Source organism: Jatropha curcas, chromosome 1 (genome assembly GCF_041381405.1).
Source record: "Jatropha curcas cultivar XTBG-Jc1 chromosome 1, XTBG_Jcur_1.0, whole genome shotgun sequence".
Classification (NCBI taxonomy): Eukaryota; Viridiplantae; Streptophyta; class Magnoliopsida; order Malpighiales; family Euphorbiaceae; genus Jatropha; species Jatropha curcas.
In genome coordinates, this window is record NC_143151.1 from 2,759,446 (window position 1) to 2,781,714 (window position 22,269).

Below are 22,269 nucleotides of genomic sequence, written 5' to 3' on the forward strand. Positions count from 1 at the left end.
GTTTGGTTTGATTTGCAATTGATCAGATTTGAAAGGTACATTCATATTATTTATACGCATTAACACACTGACACATGCATTTCGTCATCCGGTGCCACAAATATCATCCGTAGAAATCCATACATGGAATGGAAGCTTTGTCTTTGTACGTATTGTGTTGTAGCAGTCCTTAAACCTTTTTTTTTTTTTTTCTGGGATTAGTTGTTTTGATAATTACTGATCCAACGGTCAAGAAAATGCCTTTTAATGTACAGCTTCTTTTCTTGTTATTCCCTGGATATTAGAAAGACAATTATATTATTAAAATATCTTGCTTTTGTGATTTAATATGAATACGCTAACTCCTAGGTGTAAGCTCACTTATATATTATTAAGCTAATTCAATAAAAATATATTATTAAGAAAGACGCTGATTAATTTTTTATATATAGTAAATATAGGATTTTTAATAATTTCAAAACAAACGGTAATTATATGTTTCTAGGTAAGGAGCTAAGTCAATGGAATGGAGAAGGACAAATGTCAACATCCTTTTAGCACAAGTAAATTATATAAAGAAGCAAATGATTTTTTTCAGCTTTACTTGCATGATAAATTTATGATAGTCAAATAACGCATGATAGTTTCTTGTTTCAAATGTTATTATTAGAATTTTGAACGAATATTTTCGCTTTGTCTCATTCTTCAATTTATTTTTAGTAACAAATTTTTTTTAAGAAAAAACAAAGTCTTTTAAATACAAAAATTTCTAGATCATTTGGATGGGTAGAACGTGGAATTCATGGAATGAATAAAATTTATGCAATGTATAATCTATTACCATGTATATAATTTAACTTCTGAATTTTGAGAAAAAAAATTTCTGATTTTTTGAATTTCACTTGTTATAATAATCTCATAGCAATAACAATTTTTAAGGTTTTTAATTTTTATATATAAAATATTATTTGAATTTTTAAGGTTTTTAGTTTTTATATATAAAATATTATTTGATATATGATTAGTATAACTTTTTTAATAACACTTTTTACATTTTTTTTTTTCTATCTAATAAATCTTTAATCTTAATCGATAGAATTTTATAAGTTGATGTATTCAATTGATCAAACTATAATTTTTAATACAAGTTAAAGTGTTCAATACATCAAAATAAAAATCGAGAGTATCATAAAATTTTTTCGTGAAAAGTATATAGGTAAATTTATATATTAAGGTTATAATCCATAAATTACGCAATCGATGGAATTTTGCATTCAATCGATTGGATTGAAAAAGTATAATCCATATATTTAATATTTTAAAAAAAATAGAATGATTTAAATGATATTATTAATGAAAACTATAGATTAAAAAAAATCTCTACCTCTAAGAATTTCTCACTTCTAAAACAAAACAATGAAATTGAGGCCATATGATAGGGTCTGTGAATTTTATAGACTGATTAAACAAAGGAGTCTGACAAATCCAGAGAGTATATATATTAGATGATTCAAATTCCATCCATCCAAATAACTTCTTTTTAACTTATCAATTTTTTTCCTTTAATGGAATATGATCACCGAAAATTTTCGCTCACGTTCTGCAGTAATAAGTAACTATTACTAGACGAAAGTAGATAGTTGTTGAAATGTTTATTGTCATAATAAATGATCTCTAGACTGGTGGTAAGGGTGATGCTCTGGAACAGGTCCCAGTGGTATTTTTACCTTTTAATGGATTGTACAGTAATTAATTTCAATTGTTACCCTTAGTGGGTTGTACTGTAAATGTTGCTGATAGGCATAGCGTAAAAATTTCATTATATATAATATCAAATGAAAGACAGAAAGAAAGAGTGTCTAATCATTTTTGAAATCTAGGCCTCAATTAATATATATATTTTTGACATTAGATATTATATATAATAAAATTTAGAACAATTTGAAAGTCCATGAAGATAAGGGGCAGTACAACTCAATAAGGGGTAGGAAATTAACTGTTATATCATTAAGAATTGAACTTAGGATCTCTTGGTAAATTGAAAAATGGACTCCCTCTGTCCCATTTTGTTTACTTGTTATTTCCTTAAAGTTTCTAAATTTAAATATACAAATAATTATTTTTTCCATAATAACTTTTATAATTGTTCATGAAACGAAGAAATTTAATTAATTATCTTAATGAATTAAGGGTAAAGAAGGACAAAATAATTTTTATTCACTATTTAATATGTCTGTTCTATCAAACCGTACAAATAAAATGAGATGAAGGAAATATATAGTAAAGAATCATTAGAAATCGCATTAAAGCCGAATGGAGTTTATCTTGATTTTCTTTTAATTTAAATATTGATAAAGTTAGAATTAATATCATTAATCATAATCTTATGTATTTTCAGTTTTTTCTTTTAATATTTATTTTATTTTTATTTTTATATTTTATTTATTTAAAGTCATATTATTTTAAGAAAATTAAGAATTATTAATTAATATTTTTGTAATTTTATCTTTACCTTTACTAAATATTACCTTTTTGTACTATAAAGATAAACTTAATTTCTTTATTTTTATATTTCTTTTTTTATTTATCATAGATTACAAGCCATTTTTATTTTTAAAGTATAATTAATTTCTTAATTCTCTAATATACTCCTATTTAATATGCCTTGTGAGACTATTCATGTTTGTTATAAAAGAAAAGTGATATATAAAACTAAACCATTGAAATATATAATTAAAATTTAATGTTTAATATTTTATTTTAGCTTATGTAAATTTCTAATGTTAGTTATTTGGAAATAGAATTATCACATTCAAATATTTTTTTTTTCATTTTCTCTTAAATTATAAAAGAATAATTATTGACAATTATATAGTTTAATATGCCTCCTAACAAAATGATTATAATTTGTCCTTGATTTTCTATAAATAAAGTGTATAACATTTTGTCACGACCCGTTTCCGTGGGCCGGACCGGCACTAGGGCCCAGGTAAGCTTAAGGCCCCCGAGGCCCGTAGTAAGCCTAAACTACTCTACTTAAACATGCCACACCATTTAACAGGAACAGTAAGCCCATACAGCTAGGATATAAATATAAATATTGTACAATCCGGCCCAATTTTAGATATCTTAATTAAAGATTAGTTTGGGCCTAATCATGATAAGTCATATTCATAATATGGTTATATTAATCCACCTGCATCTAATATATAACAAGTCGTTTACACAATAACGCATACGACAGAGCCCGATTGAAATACACGACCCTATAACTGCGGAGTTCAATAATATTCTGATAATAGAATAATTAGCACATCCAAATTTAAATAACAAAAATATAAAATTTACATTTATAACTCTGCGGAGAAGATTGCAGAGCTTCAGTCGAATGAGCTGCTTCCTAGTACCTGGGAGGTTTGGAGAAAAGGGGGGTGAGTTTTGCAACTCAGTGAATAATAATAAATAATACACACCACATACAGTCAAGCAAAATGCACCCTAGTATACTGAATGAACACACAACAGTCAATCATATGACATTACATCAGCACCCACAAACAATATCACCTTCAAATAATCACATCACGTGGAAATTAGTCAGTGGAGTCACCGAACCCCCGATGAGTCGTCCTCCCACATGGCTCATCCTCTCACATGTGCACCAGGGAGCCGATCCCCCATACTGGCCGGCCGGTCTAATCCTCACTTGACCAGCCCTCTCATTGTTTTTACATTCTCTCTTTTTTTTTTTTTTTTTTTTTTTTCATACCAACAGGAGGCAACCCGGTGGTCTCCATCCAATCTAGATCATCAAGCGCTCACAACAGGAGGCCACCCTGCGGGCTGCAATCAAATCTAGATTTTCAGGTGCGCAACAACAAGCGGCCATCCTGTGGTTTCAGAACAAACAGAATTATCAGGTGCACGAGGGGGCGCCGATCTCCCATTTACCCGGCTAACAGAAACAGAATTAGGATCCATATAACAGAATCAGAATATAACAGAAATCAGAATCAGGATCCGTATAACAGAAACAGTCTCACAAACCCATGGTGACCCACTTCATCCTAATTCCACACAAACAAGGCACAGTATATGCACAGCACAAGTAATCAAACAATTCTTTCAACGTATTACACCAATTTCATCCAAATGCACAATTATATATAAGTATAATTATAATGATCGTAACTTAATATATATGATAAAATACTTGTAATATATTGTAAATATGTAAATAAAAACATAATGTTTATGAATAAATGTTATGCATATGCAATGTTGATATGCATTATTTATTATTACTCACAGTGATGGAGAGCGAAGTTCTAGCTTTGATTCTGTCCTGGAGGAGTACTAGATGGACCCGGGCGATCTAAGCAAAGTAAGAATGACACAAAAAGAAATAATTCTATCAGACAAAATATCTCCTTACCCTTCTAAGAATTTTATTTTATATTCTAAATTTTTCTACGTAATTTAATCTCGATATCTAATTTCTTATCTGTACTAAAATTTTATCTTTCTATCTGACTCTATTTTATTTGTTTTCGTTTGAATTATATTTTATTTCTTATTTTATTTTCTATTAAAATTTATTTTATTTTCTACCGAAATTTCGGCAGCATCTCCCCTAAAAATTGGACTATCCACCTGTTAAAATATCAACAATATATCTAATATTTCCAAACCACACAGCCCATCCATCGGGCAATCAATCAATCAAATTTCCCATCCTCCATCAAACTCAACATCACCACACAATAACATTATGTTTAAACTATCTTAATTAAATCAACACTAAAATTTCAAAGCTATTAACTATCCACATTTACCAAATTAAATTAATTACAAAGTAATAAGTTTAATTTAATTAACTAACATTACTAACATTAACTTAACTAAACTTAACTAACTCATTAATTACAATTAATAAAAATTAATTTCATTAACTAACATTACTAAATTAATTAACTACAAATAATAAAATTAATTTAATTAACTAATATTACTAACATTAACTAGATTAACTAAAATTGTTAAAATTAAACTAACTAAAATAACTAACTTTAATTAACTATCATGAATAAAATTAAATCGATTAACTAAAATGTATTTAAATTAATTATACCCCAAATATAGTTGTTGTCGAATTGCTAGAATGGGAGTTGCCGGGTTGAAGGGCAGCAACTGCTTGTGGCCGGATCTAACTAGCAGTGGCGGAGAGAGGCGGAGAGAGGCGAAGAGAGGCGGCTGGCAGCGAGACTTGCAGCTGGAGCTTCTGCTGTGGGCGCGCCAGACCTGACAGAGGGCCTGACTGTGCGATCTGTGGCGCTGCGTGAGCTAGGACAAGGCGGAACGAGCGACAGAGCTGCTCCAGTGACGAGCGGCAGTGAGAACGGCAGTGGCGCTCGACTGGAGCTGCTGGAGCTGCTGGACAGTGGTGCGAATGCAGGTGCAGGGAAGAAGAAAGGGGAAAGAAAGAAAGAAAGAAAGAAAAGGAAAAGAAGAAGAAGAAGAAGAAGAAGAAGAAAGAAAAGGAAAAGAAGGTGGCGGAGATGGTGTCGCCGGAGATCGGGAAGCGCAGAGAAAAAAAAAATGGGGAAGGGGAGTGAGGTGCGCTAGAAATAGAAAGAAAAGAAAATTCTAGATGGTTTGGGTCGAACCGGTTCGATTCGGTTCGGTTCGGCCCAAATCTTCAGTTTCCAATTGGTTTACGGGTTTTTCAATCGATTTTTGGTTCGGTTTCCCACAGAGTTCACATTAAAATATTAAAATAAATTTCCAAGCTGTCGGTTTATTAAATTTAATTGGAAAATCTTTGAAAATAAAAATTCGAGTTGTTTCACATTTAAACTAAAAATAATTTTAAATTAATTATTGTTAATGAGGGAGTTTTCCTCCAATATTTCTCAAATATAAATTCCAAATGGATCTAAAGAGTTGAACGGCTAGGATTAAACAAAATGTTTAAAAATATTGGCCATGTGGACCATGATTTGGGCCTCGACTCGCGATGGGACATTTCAGAAGAGCCCAGTGTTTGACGTAGCCCAGGTAAAAAGGACTAACAATGTGAAGTGGGCTTGACCCAAACAGCCGAACTCGAGTTGAAGTGAGACGTAAGGGTGTAAATTTATTTGGAATATACCAATTCCTTTTTTTTTTTTTTTTTTTTAGCTAAAGTGATAAGTTGTATAATCTTTTTTTTTTTTTTCTGTTTTCGAAATTGTGTTATCTTTTTTTTTATATAAGCTGTTTATCATTTTTTAAGGATTTAAACTCTCTTCGTCCATATACATTTCCGATGATTGTCTGTTCTCCGAAAGTTCTGTGATTTTTTTTTAGTATTTTAGGAGTATCTTCACTTCTTATATTAAAATTTACAGCTGTCATTTTCTAAAAAAAAAAAAAATTGATTTCAGTTTCAAAAGTTTTTCTCAAGATCATTACGGCACTAATCCGGTTGAGGTGGCGATGAATAGACGCAGGCCTAAAATCACACCATGGAAAGATAAAGATATATAATACGTGGCATCGCTGACAAAGAAGCTTTTTGAAAACGAAACCACAAATAAAGAATTCAAATATTGTTCAACATATGTAAAGGTTTTCGATTTTGGTCTTCTTTACAGACCGACAGCAACCTCGTATTAAGAGTTTGTGCTTATCCTCTTTACCAACTGTTTTTGTCGCCATCCACACTCTAATCTAATTACCGTTAAAGTAATTAATTAAGTCTTCTTCATTCGCTAATTTTGAAACTCAAAACAGCATAGGATAGTATAATAAACAGCGAGTGACACTTTAATCCTTCCCTAGTTTGTGTGAATAGATAAGATAATTATCATTAGCTGACCATTTTCAGTAATTACATAAACAAATTGTATTTGAAGTACCCGCAAAATCTGCTTCCTTGGCAAATACGTACACTTTAATCCTTCCCTAGTATAGTGGCTATTTCAAAAACCAACCACCACCGCTTTTCAGCATTTAATCTGTATAAGTTTAGAAATATAATTTATGAGACCAGTACCTAAAATCTCCAAACAAAATTAATTTATATGGACCTATGTGCCTCGGCTACCTAGTCACTGTTAACTTTTAAATATGTGACAAAAAAAATCCTCGTTTTAAAAAAATTATATTTTTCTCAATTTTATCTATTAGTACACTTATCAATTGGATATAGAAAAATCAATTATGTATTAATATTTTATTAATATATCAAATAATTTAATTTTTAAATATTTTTTAAAAAAATTTTAAAATTTTTTTCGATTCATACTTTCGCGCCTAGTGAAAACTACAGCGCCTAGGACTCAAATTCCATACCTGGTTTTTGAATCCTAATTTTCTAACCACTCGCAGTTCGTAGTAAGTAGTATACTTCATATTTAAAGAAATGAATGGACAACATTACCCCTACAAAACGTGATGGAGAAGAAGAAAAAAAAAAAAAAGAATTCCAAGGGCTAAATTAGCAAAATGAACTGTTTTTTAATTTCTGTCACGTTAAGGTTCAAATGTGAAGTCACAAGACTATTTTAAAAAAAATGAAATTACAAGAAAATACATACCATCATCTCTCTTATCTGTTAGCTAATGCAATGCTTTCTTTTCATAATAAGATTGGTCTTAACAAGTGTACTTAGTTAGAACAAAGGGTAATTAAAGAATTAATGAAAAGGGCATCTTAGTATTTCCACCTCAAAATGCAAAGGGCACATTGAAAACACGAGGCAATACCTTCTTTCTTACCAGTTACCATCGTTTTCATTGCTTATAAAGAGCAAGCTGCACAGCTCTTCATTTCTCAAGCTTTTCTCGCCTCGATTAACCTAAAAAATGGCTACTGCTACTGTACTCTTCTCTACCATTTCCACCGCTCTCTTTATCCTCTTCTCCTTTGGTCAAGCTGCGCCTCTTATTTTAACCCTAGTCAACAACTGCCCTTTCACCGTTTACCCTGCCATCCAACCCAACGCTGGCCACCCGGTCCTCGAAAAAGGTGGCTTCCCACTCTCCACCCTAACACACCGCTCTTTTCCCGTCCCTAACCAGCACTGGACTGGCCGGATCTGGGCTAGAACCGGATGCACTCACACCAACGGCAAGTTCCACTGCGCCACCGGTGATTGCAACCACCAACTAGAATGCAACGGCCTCGGTGGTGCCCCTCCAGCAACTCTCGCTCAGTTCAGCCTTCACCATGGCCATAACGACTTCTCCTCTTACGGCGTCTCTCTCGTCGACGGATTTAACCTTCCGATGACCATAACTCCACATGAAGGCAAAGGTGTTTGTCCGGTGGTGGGTTGTCGAGCAAACTTACTGACAACATGCCCTCAAAAGCTTCAGGTGAGGTATCCGGTGGGTCATGGTCCGGTGGTGGCCTGTAAAAGTGGATGCTTGGCGTTCGGAACCGACGAGCTTTGTTGCCGGAATCATTATAACAATCCACAAACTTGCAGAGCATCGAGTTATTCAGAATTCTTCAAGCATGCTTGCCCTGCGACGTTCACCTATGCTCATGATAGTCCGTCTCTTATGCATGAATGTTCTTCGCCGCGTGAGCTTAAAGTTATATTCTGCCATTAGAGAACAAAAACTAATAAAGGAAAGTGGTGGTGGTCTCTGTCTGTACGTGAGAGAGATGTGGAGAATCGGATTGAAAAATGGTTATCAATGTGATGTATGTGTGGGGTTCTCTTTAATTAATTATTAAAGTACTTGAATTAATTAAGGCTTCTTCTTGTATTTACTTATTTTATGAATATACAAATAATATTAGAATAATACAATTTTTATATTTTAATTAATTAATCAATTAATTATGAATTAGTTCATTAAAATATATGTAAATGTTGAATTAAATAAATTCTAAAATTTTGAAACTGTTCATATTATAGATCCAAGCCTTCCTTTGGATGGGTGTAAAGTTTGGGTGAATGTAAAATAAAGAGCTAAAATTTCTTAAAATTATTAAAATTCCTTATTTGGATTGAGGTAAAATTTCAGAAGGATGTAAAATATTATTTTACATCTATTTAACATTATTTTCACTCCATTTTCGGAGGAAAATGAATATTTTCCATTCTATTTTACTTCTATCCCTTATTTTACTTCCCCTCTTCCCAAACAAAGCACAAGATATACTTCATTCAAGTGAATTTTAAAATTCAAAAAAAAAAATTAAATTGATCTAAATATGAAATTAAGCTATATTAGAGATATTTCTTTTTATTTGAAATAAATCAAAATCATAAATAAAATGTCGAATAAATTATTAAAATAAAATGTCAATTATTTGATTTGATTAAATGTAATATCATATTTGTATTGTTAACTTTAAAAAATTAAGTAAATTTTAGTTACTTATTAATAAAATACTTAAAAACAATTAACTGCTTATTTTAAGTTAAAAAAATTAGAATATTTTTAAATCATATATATTGTCAAAACAAGAGGTTAGTGCTTGTTATTATATATATTTTTTAAATATTGAAAACTCAGGATCTTGGTCATATATAGACTTATTATTAAGTTATGCATATTTATTATTATGTTTATTAACTAATAATGTCCTTAATTATGTTTATTATTTTTTAATTAAATGCTTAATTAAAGTTAGCATTATAAATTATAATGTGAAATTTTATATATTTGTTTTATAAAATAGAAAAACACAAAAGTAGAAGAGACGAAGCCGAGGTGCGCAATGCGCCAAATAGAGAAGATGACAAAGATCTGTGGAGCGGCGTGATATCTGACGGTGGCAGGCAGTGCATGTTTGGAAGAGGCCATGTGTGTGTAAAACCATGCATTTTGAAAAGGACCATTCGCTCTTTTTTATCTTTTTCAACTTTTTCCCTTATTTTCTCGAAAATTCCACATCTTTTTTACTGTGCTTATCACGTGAACGTGTCCTTTAATCTTAGGGTATCCTATGCATTTATTGCCATTTTTGCCCTTTCTCCTATCGCCCTTTTCCCTCTAAATTTTATCATTTCATTTAATGGAGTTATTTTATTTAAATTTGGTCAACTTAAATTCTTGAATGGTTAAAATTATTGTTCTAACAAATTTTCATACTAACTATGTCCTAATCGTAATTATTTTTTTTATAAGATAGAATTAAATTTAAGCATTATTAAATAGGCAAAAAATATTCAGATAAATATATCAAAACATAATTTAATGATAAGTGAATGTAAAACTTAATAATAAATCTAGATTCGAATCACGTCCCCTAATATTCAAATATATATTTGGATAAAATTGTAAAATGTACAAAAATGATGAAAATTTTCCGACCAAGGTAAATTACAACAATTTATATGCCTTTTGAGTGTCAAAACAAGTGGCTGACTGAAGCGTTATATTAGGGCTAGGCCCAACTGATGTCAGTTTAAGATCTCTTCGGCCTTTCAAGCTTATGTGGGCTTGGGCCTTTAATTAACTCTAGTAAAAAATGAATACAAAGAAAAAGGCCTTCTAAAGAATAACCTCGTGCATCTTTCAGTAGGCTAAAGTGAAATACAAATCTCTTGGTCCTTTGGATCCTAAATTTCAGTAGGTATTTGACATAGGCTAGTAAGGGTTCCATTTAAAAAAATTATTAAAAATTACATTTTAATCATTAAAAACATAAAAAAAAATTATATTTGATCCTCTGAAAGCTTAAAAAATTTTGTGTAGCTCTCCTAAAATAATTATCCTAGCTACATCTATATATGAATATGAGCATATAGTATAATTATGAGAAATTACAAAAGAAACCTATTGAATAAAAATTTTAGAAATCACATTCTATATCTGGCATCTTGATATATGTTTAGCAATTCCTGATGATATTCCAATTGACGAGGGTGATGAAACAGCAACCACAGTTTAAATGAAAGCATTACATGATGAAATTGCTTTAAATTTGATGAGTTCAAATATGTTATTTCTTATGTTGGCATATAAAGGATATAAAAGTAAATCAACGGGATTTAATATGTGAATCTAAAATACAGAATAGGGGTGCAATATGTTATTATTAATTGAAATTTAATTAACAGATTCATTTGTTCTGGTTTATTCACCTATTTTAGAAATTCGGTTATTAGTCGATTTGGTCAGAAAAAATATTTAATTTTCGATTCTGATTTAGTTATTAAATATTAATTGAATTTATTTTTACACCCAAAATAACTAATTTGATTTAAAAGAATCGAACTAAATCCAAACCCAACTGATTAGTTAGACTAAAATTGAGGTAGTTCGGTTTAATTCAACTAGATTAATCAAGTGCTTACCCCTAATACTAAGTAGAAACAATTAACTTAGAATAGTTAATTTATTGAGGAATCAAACCGTAATTTATTTTGAAAGTTGGAATTAAGTATTGATTATCTCTATTGTGATAATTAGATACATTAACAACAACTAAGTAATAATTTTACCAAACACTTAGAAATATAGATTTACTTTCTTTTTTTATTCATCCCAAATTGCAAATTACCTTCTTTTTAGGACTATAATTACCTTTTTGATTAATAGTTCTCTAATGTATCCTTATTTACTATATGTCTTATTATTAATTACTTTTTTCATTTAATTATTTATTGAAAATGATATCTGATCAATATAATTTATATAAGGATATATTAGAATAAAGTTTATTATCAAATAATATTATTTGTTTTTTTAACTTTTGTACAATAGAAATAAATTTATTTTTATTGAAGGGAAGGAGTAATAATTATGTTAATCAATTAAATCAAACATCCTTAATAAGGGTTAAGTATATTTTTGGTGTCTGAACTTAAATTTTTTTTCTATTTTGATGTCTTAACGAAATATGTTGTCAAATGAATGTCTGAACTTTTATTTATTTATTTTTTTTCATTTGGATATCTCATGATAAAGTGGATAATCGGAAAATATAATATGACTGAGTGGGACCCACTTTTGCTTAGCTGGAAATTTAGTTGGACAGACATTTAATTCGCGTTACATACCAACATGGCAAATGCCTTGAAATGACAATTCTAACCTCGTTTAATTGAATGAAAAGCCTATTTTTCATTTTCCTTTCAATGGTTTCTTCTTTTGTCGTCGTTGAGAATATGTTATTATGAGTCACGATGGATCTCTCACAAAGTGTAGGAGTGTAGGAGGTGACAAGTATAATCACCAAAAATACATAATCAAATTTATTTAATAGGCTTTACAAAAATATTTTTCTAAATATAAAACTATTTTTCCAAAATAAAGACTCCAAATAAAATTTCCAAATATATACATAAGGAAACAAAGACTAATGAATAATCATCTTGCAAACTCCATTGTCTGACAATAACACACGAGGGATATGAAGTTAAGAATCTGGGGATTGATCTTAACAGTGGAAACATCATTACTCAAATTTGCTTTCTCAAGGCTTTTTTTTTATATAAATTTTGAATATTCAATTTGGAAAATTCTATCAAATTGGCCAAATTGTTGCTAGTGGTAAGGGCAATTTTGTAATTTCATTCTTCTCCTATTTCGGTATTTTTAGAAAAAAAACTTGCTTAAATCGAGTTCATGGCCCACACATAGGACCAAATAAATGAAACTAAAGATTTTCTAAAAAGTGTTTCAATTTATCGTTTTTTTTTTTCTAAATGTACGGCAAAAAAATACTCTTATTTTAATAAAAATTTTTAATTTTCACTGTATTGATCCATATGTAGGACCGTGGATATGATCTAGATAAAATTTTCACATTTCCCACAAGCGCTTGCTCTTTAAGGAAACAGAAAAAGAAAGGTAAATTCCGTCATGCAAGCACAAATTTGTGGTATGAAATTTATTTTTATAAGTTTACAAAATTTTATTTTATTTTTTTCAATTTTAAGCTTCCTTTGTTTTCGGAAAATAACTTGCTGGAAAATAACTTATAGAAAAATATTTTACATGAAAAATATTTTGCAGGAAAACACATTATTTTTCGACGTTTGGCTTTATATAAAACATTTTTGAAAAATATTTTTCAATATTTGATATAATATTAAAAAAATTTAATTTTTCATCATATAAATAATGCTTTTACATCTATTACATTATTCATAAGTAATCTATATTAAAGATAAATTTAATAATTATATTTTCTATTTAAAATGTATTCTCATAGTATAAATACTATAATAATGATTAATTGAGTCTAATAATGTGATTTAATTTTTTTAATTAAATTTTTTAACAATATAGTGCATATCATGTTAAGATAATTTAACAATATATAAGTAGTATAATTACTTTAAAATATATTGCTAAAATATATATTTTAAATGTATGAGCTTTAACATATTTTAAAAACTATTTTGTTAAAATAATTTAATGATTATTTTAAAATAATCATGTTGCAAAAAGTGTCATGTAAAATATATTTTAAATGGTATGGACATATTAAAAAATTATTTTAAACATTTCTTTCAAAAACAAAGCCACTCGGCACATTTTTGACACCTTCAAAGAGACTGCGGGCCCACAATTGCATCTTTTCAAGATGGAGTGTTTTGTGGACCAAAAAAACTAATTTGGGATTATGGAATAAGTTAGAAAAATGTTTTCCTAAACAAAGGTAAGTCATTTTACTTAATTGCTAACTTATTTTTCATTGACCAATAACTTATTTTCCTTGACTTATTTTCTTTTATTGTTCCAAATAATAAAAAATATTTTCCTGTAAGTTATTTATAGAAACAAACAAAGCCTTATTATTTACGTGCATAAATTTTATGAACTTTATACACAATCCACCTTCAAATCAAAATTTAATTTGCAATTATTAATATAAAGACAAAATGAATAGAACTATTATGTTTCAAGCTCTCTAACTTGACTATCTTATTGTGAAAATGAGAGTTATTCGATCAGCTGTAAACAAACTTGCACTTTATTTATTTATTTTTAAATCAAGTTATCCGGATTTTATTATCAGGGATCATCTAATTCAATAAAAGTTTGTTCATAGTTAAGCTTCTCGCCCCTCTCTGTAAGTGCGTTTAGTGATAACTAAAGCCAAAAGTTCTTTCCAGATGTCCAACCTGCATTACCAACTGAACCATAATCCGTAGATAACCTGTACTTCTTTTTAATATTCATTAAACAAAACATAAGAGCCATCCAAATTAAAGCGTAGAGGACTTTATAGCCACACCAATTGAGATGAGGGGCAATAAAAATAAGCACGCATTATTGTTTCCTCATGTTCACCACATTTTTCTATTTTGGATTAAATTTCAATATCTCTTCTCTTTCAGTCAGTTTTATTGATAACAAATTATTATAGGCCATGACTATGAAATGTTTAACCTTGTGAGGCAATTTTTGGTTCCATAGCATCATCAAAAATTTAAAATTCTAAACTTAAGAAGGACTATTTATCTATCTGCAAATTTAGGTCATAGAGCTTAATGATATATGTGTCGTTTTACATGAAATTTCACGAATCTATTGAAATTCAAAAGACATAAATAAAGAATGAATGCTCCGGTGTAACAAGCACTTATATGGTCAATTAGTTTAATTACTATGGAATTTTCTTCTAGCTAAATAGAAGGAATATAAATTTGAGAATCGTCTTCATTAGACAACCATTTATCTTTCAGTTTGTGATTTTGTTCATATTACCTACTAATCAATGAGACCCCTTCTTAATTAACCACCTAGATTGCATCAATTTCTCGATTAGCAGCCAAATATTGCTTTATAAAAACTTTGCTTGTCTGAAAATTTGCAAATATTGCACCAAATTCAAATGGATATCCCTCTCCCTTCTTTTTTTGCTCACACCAAAACCCAGCAATAAGAGCTTCAAATTGATATCAAATCTCTTTTAGGAAGTAAGAAGCAGCTCAAAACATAAGATAGAATTATCTGAATTATAAATTTTAATACGATTTCTTTACTTGCTTTTGAGAGGGTTTTCACTTTCGAACTCTTCAGTTTTTGGGCAAATATATCAATCAAGTTGTTGACTGTTTACTTCTTCTTCCTCCTTCCAATTATCACCGGTAAACCTAGGTATTGGTTGTGATGATTACTCCCCTAACTCCCATTCTTACTTTTATATTTCTTGTACTCCAACTCTAACATTTTGCTGAATAAAATCTATGATTTCTTAAATTCACTTTTTGTCTTGAAACTTTTTCATAATCTGAAATTAATTTTCACATCGTATCTAACTCTTTTTTAGAAATCCGTTCAAAATGATTTGTAAAAGAAAAAAAAAACATATGAGAAATGGACAAGACTCTTCGACAAATGACAATACCATGTATTCAGTGTTTCTTTTTGGTTCTTTGAAGAGGCTAGAGAAAACTCGTATTTAAAAGAGAATCAAGTAGGTTGATAACGAATTTCACGCACTTTTTAATAAAAAAGAAAGATTGATATTTTTTTTTTGGTAATAAGCAATGAATAAAAAACATATGTGAAATGGACAAGACTCTTCGACAAATGAAAATACCATAAATTTAATATTTCTTTTCGGCTCTTCGAATGAAGCTAGAGAAAACTCGTATTCAAAAGAGAATCAAGTAGGTTGATAATGAATTTCGTGCACTTTTTGATAAAAAAGAAAGATTATAAGGGTTTTTTTTTTGTTAATAAGCAATGAATAAAAAAAAACACAATTTATAATTAGATTTATGTGTTTCGTATTAAGCCAATTGTAATCACCCTTTTCTATGAAAAAAAAAGGTCCATTCTACACTATTGAAAGAGACATTATGCTGTCATAATTGAACTCTTTAAATGACTTTAAAAATCCACATATTTTAGGACTTTTATCATTTAATAACAATTTTTAAAAATCCAATTCTTAGTTGTAATATTTAATTTTCAATTTTAATAAAACACCCAACTTACTTTTAAAAATCCGTTAAAACAGAAAGCAATATACGTGTCAACTTACAATTGAATGGATGACCCGACTGCACAATTACATAGTCCGTACTGAATCAAGACTAGCCCATGTGCCTAAGTCCAAACAATCACACAACTATAACCATTACCAATGCAATGAGCTCGCATCACAAGAAGGAGAGTCCAAATTCAGAACCTTCTTTTTCCCTATCCATCTATCTATAAATGCCCACGAACTGTGAAGTTTTTCTCTTTTGTTTCGTTTCTCTCTAGAACTATCTTTCTCTATCGAAAGGCTCCCTTCACATATGGCATCTCAAGCCAGCCTCCTCCTTCAAAAACAGCTTAAAGGTAAATATCTAACGATCTTTATCTGTTTGTTTTGTAAATTTTTGTTGGATTTGGTTTTAGTTGAATTGATTGGATCGGGTGGTTTTGGTTGGCTGCAGATCTTTGTAAAAACCCGGTGGATGGGTTTTCTGCGGGTTTGGTTGATGAGAATAATATCTTTGAATGGAGCGTTACGATTATTGGACCGCCTGATACCCTTTAGTATGTTCTGTTTGTTTTTTTGCAATTTGATTGGGTTTAATTGTTCCTTTTTTGATGGGTTATTGATTTGATTTATAGGGTCTTTGGTATTTGATTGTGTTTGATTTGATCAGATTGGGGGAGGGAGAAGGGTGGAATTATTGATTTTTATTGGAGGTTTGGGTTATGAAATTTAATTAATTGAACTGGGTTTTTGTTGCGAGTTGGTGGCTTTACTTTCGTGTGTGCTCAGTTGAGTGTTTTAGCCTGATCTTAATCTTTTAAGTTCCGGTCGTGGGAAGATAAAGTATTTGTGGAGTTTTTTGAGATATTTCAATTAACTAAAGCTTTTTAAGTTCCAATTCAGTTTTCAATGTCGTTTTGTCAGCTTCCAAGCTAAATCACTGATTGTAGTAAAAGCTTCCATTTTTATAGCTTTTTGTTGTTTTAGCTTAACTATTTTCTTGCTTTCTGGTTTTGAAAGTTGATTACTGGACCTTAATATTGGTTTTGTTGCTTTGATAATTAGCTGATTTTTAGTACTTATTTTCTTTAGCTCCTTGAGCTAGCAAATTGAAAATGTAAATTTTTTCCCTTGTTCCCCTTCTTTCATCATCATCATCATCATCATCATTATTGTTATCATTCAAATTTTATGTGATTTATCACAGCATTTATCAAGCTTAGTGTGGAGTCATTGACTGGATTGATGTTTGTTTGTTATCATGTTATCCCTTACAATTATTTTGATGGCAGTGAAGGGGGATTCTTTAATGCCATTATGAGTTTTCCTTCCAATTATCCCAATAGTCCTCCAACAGTGAAGTTTACTTCAGAGATATGGCATCCGAATGGTTGGTCAATTTTCTGCCCATTGTAATTTGAATTTGCTCTTCTCATTCTGAATTGGCAAGGTTTGATTTTAGTTGCTGCTGGAATTGCAGTTTATCCTGATGGGCGTGTTTGCATATCAATTCTTCATCCACCGGGTGATGATCCAAATGGTTACGAGCTTGCAAGTGAGCGCTGGATGCCTGTGCATACTGTATGTCATAATTACTTTGTCTCTTTGGAAATTGAAACATGCATTTAGAAACTGAAAGTTTTCAACTGAGTCCAATCATACTTGTCAAATAGTGATCTGAATCAAGGAAATGAAATCCTGAATTTGCTTTTTAGAACAGAGGTCTATTTTTTAAGTTTGATAGAATTCTGAAAATCAACTAAATCTGTCACCTATTATCATTTAAAACAATCATAGCATAAAATATTAAATAAAATCTAGTCCTCTTTGTCTACGATGCATATAAATATTTGTTGTGAGGGTTGGGGGGTGGGTTGTTTAGGGAAGGGGAGCCCTGTAGCAACTTTAATTTCAACTAAGATCCTAATATCCAAAATGTTAGAATTTGAGCCTTGAACAATTTAAGAATCTCAATTCGAACCTTCCGCAATATATTTTTTTTTCCTAAACTCCCATATAATTTATCTGTAAATCTTCCTAGTGGGATGTCTAAAGAAGTCCTTATTGAGTAGAAGAATTTGATAACTTCATTATTTATTAGAAACAATTATTGCTTTGTGAACTAATATTAAAATATTCAGTCTTGGATACAAAACTTTTATAAACAATTCTTATGTGTTAAATGTTCGACGCAAGCTATATGACAAATAAATTCTGTTTTTATGTCATTCAAATCCTAAATCAATTTTGCTGAACAAAAAAACAAAATGATATTTAACATAAACAACTCTGTCAAGTTCGAATTGAAATTCTTAATTTGTTAAGTTTTGAACCATAATGTCAGTAGATTGTCACTGTAGTGATACACATTTTTTATAATAATTAAGAATCATTCCTATGATAAAATATAGCGAAGCATAAAATTACATGATCCGTTAATGAGATATTCGTCAAATGAATATAATAAATTGGACACTAAAATTATGTATATGATGAGATATCATTGTTAAACATCAAAAAAGAAAAAAAAAAATAAAGAGAATAAGCAAACAGGGAGATGTAGTGGCAGTGCAGCATATGGATTGCACAAAAGGAAAAAAAAAAAAAAAGAAAAGAAAACACATTGCTCTTGCTCAATAGAGGGGAGAAGGAAAAGAAATGGAAGCCCTTATGCAGTGAGGAATGCTGAGTGAAAATTATCTCATCTTAGTTGCAATTACATGGCTGGCCATGTTCAAACTCAATACTGAAAGGAAAAACACAAAACAGGTAGAAGAATGCAGCATCAATTGTGTCAATAGGAGAGTCTTATTAGCCTTCGAATTTTAATTTTGTATCTTTAGGCAGGCTTTATTAGGCTTATCTCACCGGAAATAGGGTTTTAGAATTCTGAAGCGTGGTGCTATTGACTGAAAAGCAACTTTCTCGATTATAAAAGAAAGGCTTTTTGGAAAAAGCATAGTTGGTTGGAACATGCAAGCATTCTATCTATGGAATAATTTTATGTTTGTAGGAGCTGCTTGCTGTTTGATATATTTAGGGCTTCTCATGTCTTTTAAAGCTGAATCCTTTTATAGGTTCCTCAATGGGGGTGTTATGGTAACTTCACTGTTGATGACTATGTATCCTTTTCTATCCTTGCAAAATATATCTGGTTTGTGAAAGTCACTAGTATTCCAGAAGATGGATTTCCTATCATCTAGCTGTTTTTGAAATCCAAAATGTTCTTCACATGGAATATTAATTGCCTTTATCGGGGGCTTTTGAATTTTACTAACTCCTATTTTATGATTTATGTTTCAAATTGCCCAAATGTTTCAACTGGTTACTATGGAACTTATCACCAATATTTCATGTCAAGAAATCAATTAGGTAGTGAAAAAATATGAGTGTGGTAATTACAAGTGAAACAAATAATAAATGTATCCGTCAATGTCTTGGATCCCATTGATGTAAGCCATACCATGTGATGCATTGATTTTACCTCCTATTTTATGTTTCCTTATTTCTTTATTGTTGTCCTTTAAATTTTATTTGGAAATGTAATAAAACAATCTCCAAGGTTGTTGTTGGCAATGTAATGAGAACCAGCACATGTAATTGTATGCTATTAGAATGAGGTGATACAACAACACCAATGGGTATTTCTTAGTTGAGTCATATTATCATATTTGTTAAGCATGATATTTCTTTCCACCTTTTAGCTATGACCTATTTTTACAGATGCAGATATATTTTTTTGACAGGTTGAGAGCATAGTTTTGAGTATCATATCAATGCTTTCCAGTCCCAACGACGAATCTCCAGCAAATGTTGAAGCTGCAGTAAGTGTTAATTGGCATTCTATCGCTATATTTGAACTATCTCTTATGAAGGTTTTATACCTTTGTTATTTCTTTCGCATGGAATGTTTACATGCATACATGTCAAATTAACTAATTAGGGATGCGGGCAATGGGCTAATTGATGGATCATGCACAAAGTTGCTGAATATGATATTATTTTTGGTTGAACAAAGTTTGTAATTGGTAGCTGAGCAGTTGCCATTTTTCTGACTTTTAACGCCTTACATATCCTGAATGCATATTCTCTGATATACAATTCTTGTGGAAGTTTATAGATTATATTTGGTCAAATTTGAACTCCTTTTCACAGGCTTGCTATTTTCTGCATTATGTGTGCTAAGCTGACCTGCAATATTACTAAAAACAAATTGTTCATTATGTGCATCAGATTAGGTTATAATTTGTGTTCCACTAAGCCTTACCCTTTGTTCTAATGGGAGTTTTTGGAGAGCAAGGTTAAGTTTTTGTGTTGTTTGGGAAGATGATTTGAGTGATGGGAGGGTGTTTTATGGTTATTTGAGGGCTTGAAAACCTTCCAAAACTGTTTATTTTCAATCCACCAAATTGGGGCATTGGGGAGGATCAAAAATTCTATTTTTCCATATCATCTATTTTATATTTTTTTAAAAACCCCAAACTGGCCCCTTCCATATCATCTATGATATATCATCTATGTTATATCATCTAAAATTACAATTTAAAATATTCTTTATATTTAGTCCTACATCCCAATACCTTCAAACCAAAGAATACAAAGTTAATAAATCTTCATTTATTTTATTTTCCTCTTAAACAAAAAAAAGACCATTACCTTTCCTTCTTGGTTTCTGATGTGGCAGTGTTGTTGACACTATGGTCTTTTTGATTGAATTATGTTAATTATGTTTCGTATCAGAAGAAACTTGTGCTATACAATTTCTTGGTTTTAATAATGTTTCCTGATAACAAAAGAGTAAAGCCAATAAAATAAACTAATGTTGAAATTTAAATGGATCATGCAACATGTTGGTCCTGACAAATAGTTGACATCAGAATATTGTTGACCTGTGTTCACCAAGGCCATGTTTGATTTTCTTTGGAATCCGGAATGGAATGCAATTCTTCAAATAGGATTTTCAATTTTGATTCGGTTTACAAAGAATCCAATTTTTTTTTTTTTTTGTGATATTTTCACGTTTTTATAACTTCAATGTATATTGAGATGTCATAACAGACTGTAAAATCAAATCGTGTGACAACTGTTTGTGGACTTTTGCTGTTCATCACATTACTGAGCTGTTTACTTTCCTAAGTAGTAGATTGTTGCTGTCATTGGATTGTTTTCTTACTTAGAATCATTGTTGGGAAGGGGATTGGTGAATGGTTTAGGCAAAAGAGAACCTATTTCCTTCCTAAGCATCATCTAGAAAAGAGCTTTGTTCTCCTACATTTGTCTTTAACCTAAGGTTTCAATGTCTTATGCAGAAGGAATGGAGAGACAGGAGAGACGAATTCAAGAAAAAAGTGAGCCGCTGCGTGAGAAGATCACAAGAAATGTTATGATCTTTCTTCCGAATGTTTCTCCTCTGTCTGCATGTACCAAGAAATGTCTTAATTTATTATGGTGGGGTTTTGTGGGGGGTAATTTGTTATACTTGTAGAACACAGTTGAGATTCTGACTTGTGTCTCTTCATTTATGTTTTTCTTTGCTGGGTCATTGTTATATCTCAAAGAACAGTTGTGTACTTTTACATTTTGGTTAGTGTTCCATCTTCAAGTGTTTTCATGTCATTGTGTTTAGGTAGCTTAAAAATTTTGTTCAACATTTGTTTTTTTCTGGATATGGTTTTCGTGTATTGGCTTGGTCGGAAGTTGATTTTTGGCGACTGGGTGGCTCAATTGAGAGATTCAAAGTTTTCGCATTTTTACTCGTGGACATTCTGTTCTCTTGATTTATTTGAGATACGTTGGTTTATTAAACACTTTGATTTTTCACAAATCAAAGTAAAAATTATATCGATTAAATATTTATTAAATAATTAAAAAATAAATGAAAATTATTATTTAAGTAGCTAAACTAATTATATATTTAATTAATGTTTTAAGCGAAATATTATTAAAATTAAAACTTAAAAATTCAAATGCATGATACATGCATGAATTTGTATATTAGGATATTTGAAATGTGATAAACAGAACGCCTAATTCGCAGTGTCTAATGTCTAATTTAGCCGCGCAAACGCGGGCTTTGAAATAAAGGGTCGCCTGTGACAATTAAATCCAATCTTCTTTTCTTAAATTTCGAAAAAGTATTTTACATTGTCATAATTTTTAATTAATTATGGTTTTCTCCTATCCGATGTTATATGAATGTAATAGTCACACACACCCACACACAACCAATACATAAAGAATATTTTTATACGTTTTTGAAATATTATTAATGTTTTCCTTTTTTTTTTTCTTTTTCCTCCAATAGTCAAAAATATTATCAGGTAGGTTATGAGATGAAGATCCATAGGATGTAGATAAGTATTTCCTTATTATAAATTGTGGAAAAATTAAAT

At 30.3% G+C, this 22,269-nt stretch overlaps 2 protein-coding genes and 1 long non-coding RNA gene across 3 annotated transcripts; 2 read left to right on the plus strand and 1 right to left on the minus strand.

The window, feature by feature from the left end:
• Positions 1–3,032: 3,032 nt before the first annotated feature.
• Positions 3,033–5,579, minus strand: LOC149498813 (uncharacterized). The gene is made up of 3 exons (XR_016319902.1): positions 5,111–5,579; positions 4,289–4,354; positions 3,033–3,386 (listed from the first exon to the last, which is right to left on the minus strand). It is a non-coding gene; the product is annotated as an uncharacterized LOC149498813 (long non-coding RNA).
• A 2,185-nt stretch (positions 5,580–7,764) lies between these two features.
• Positions 7,765–8,725, plus strand: LOC105628240 (Pathogenesis-related thaumatin superfamily protein). The gene has a single exon (XM_012209622.4). The coding sequence runs from the start codon at positions 7,828–7,830 to the stop codon at positions 8,578–8,580; it is 753 nt and encodes a 250-aa protein (XP_012065012.1). The 5' UTR covers positions 7,765–7,827; the 3' UTR covers positions 8,581–8,725.
• A 7,327-nt stretch (positions 8,726–16,052) lies between these two features.
• LOC105628239 (ubiquitin-conjugating enzyme E2 7) lies at positions 16,053–21,488 on the plus strand. Its single transcript, XM_012209621.4, has 6 exons — positions 16,053–16,233; positions 16,332–16,434; positions 17,170–17,267; positions 17,358–17,458; positions 19,624–19,701; positions 21,187–21,488. The coding sequence occupies exons 1-6, from the start codon at positions 16,191–16,193 to the stop codon at positions 21,262–21,264; spliced, it is 501 nt and encodes a 166-aa protein (XP_012065011.1). The 5' UTR covers positions 16,053–16,190; the 3' UTR covers positions 21,265–21,488.
• The last annotated feature ends 781 nt before the right edge of the window (positions 21,489–22,269 follow it).

Excerpts from the sequence above, each read along its gene's own strand:
- LOC105628240 (XM_012209622.4), top strand. The coding sequence starts at position 7,828 with ATGGCTACTGCTACTGTACTCTTCTCTACCATTTCCACCGCTCTCTTT.
- LOC105628239 (XM_012209621.4), top strand. The coding sequence starts at position 16,191 with ATGGCATCTCAAGCCAGCCTCCTCCTTCAAAAACAGCTTAAAG. Across the intron at positions 16,435-17,169 it reads GGACCGCCTGATACCCTTTA|TGAAGGGGGATTCTTTAATG; the intron begins GTATGTTCTGTT and ends TTTTGATGGCAG. Across the intron at positions 17,268-17,357 it reads AGAGATATGGCATCCGAATG|TTTATCCTGATGGGCGTGTT; the intron begins GTTGGTCAATTT and ends CTGGAATTGCAG.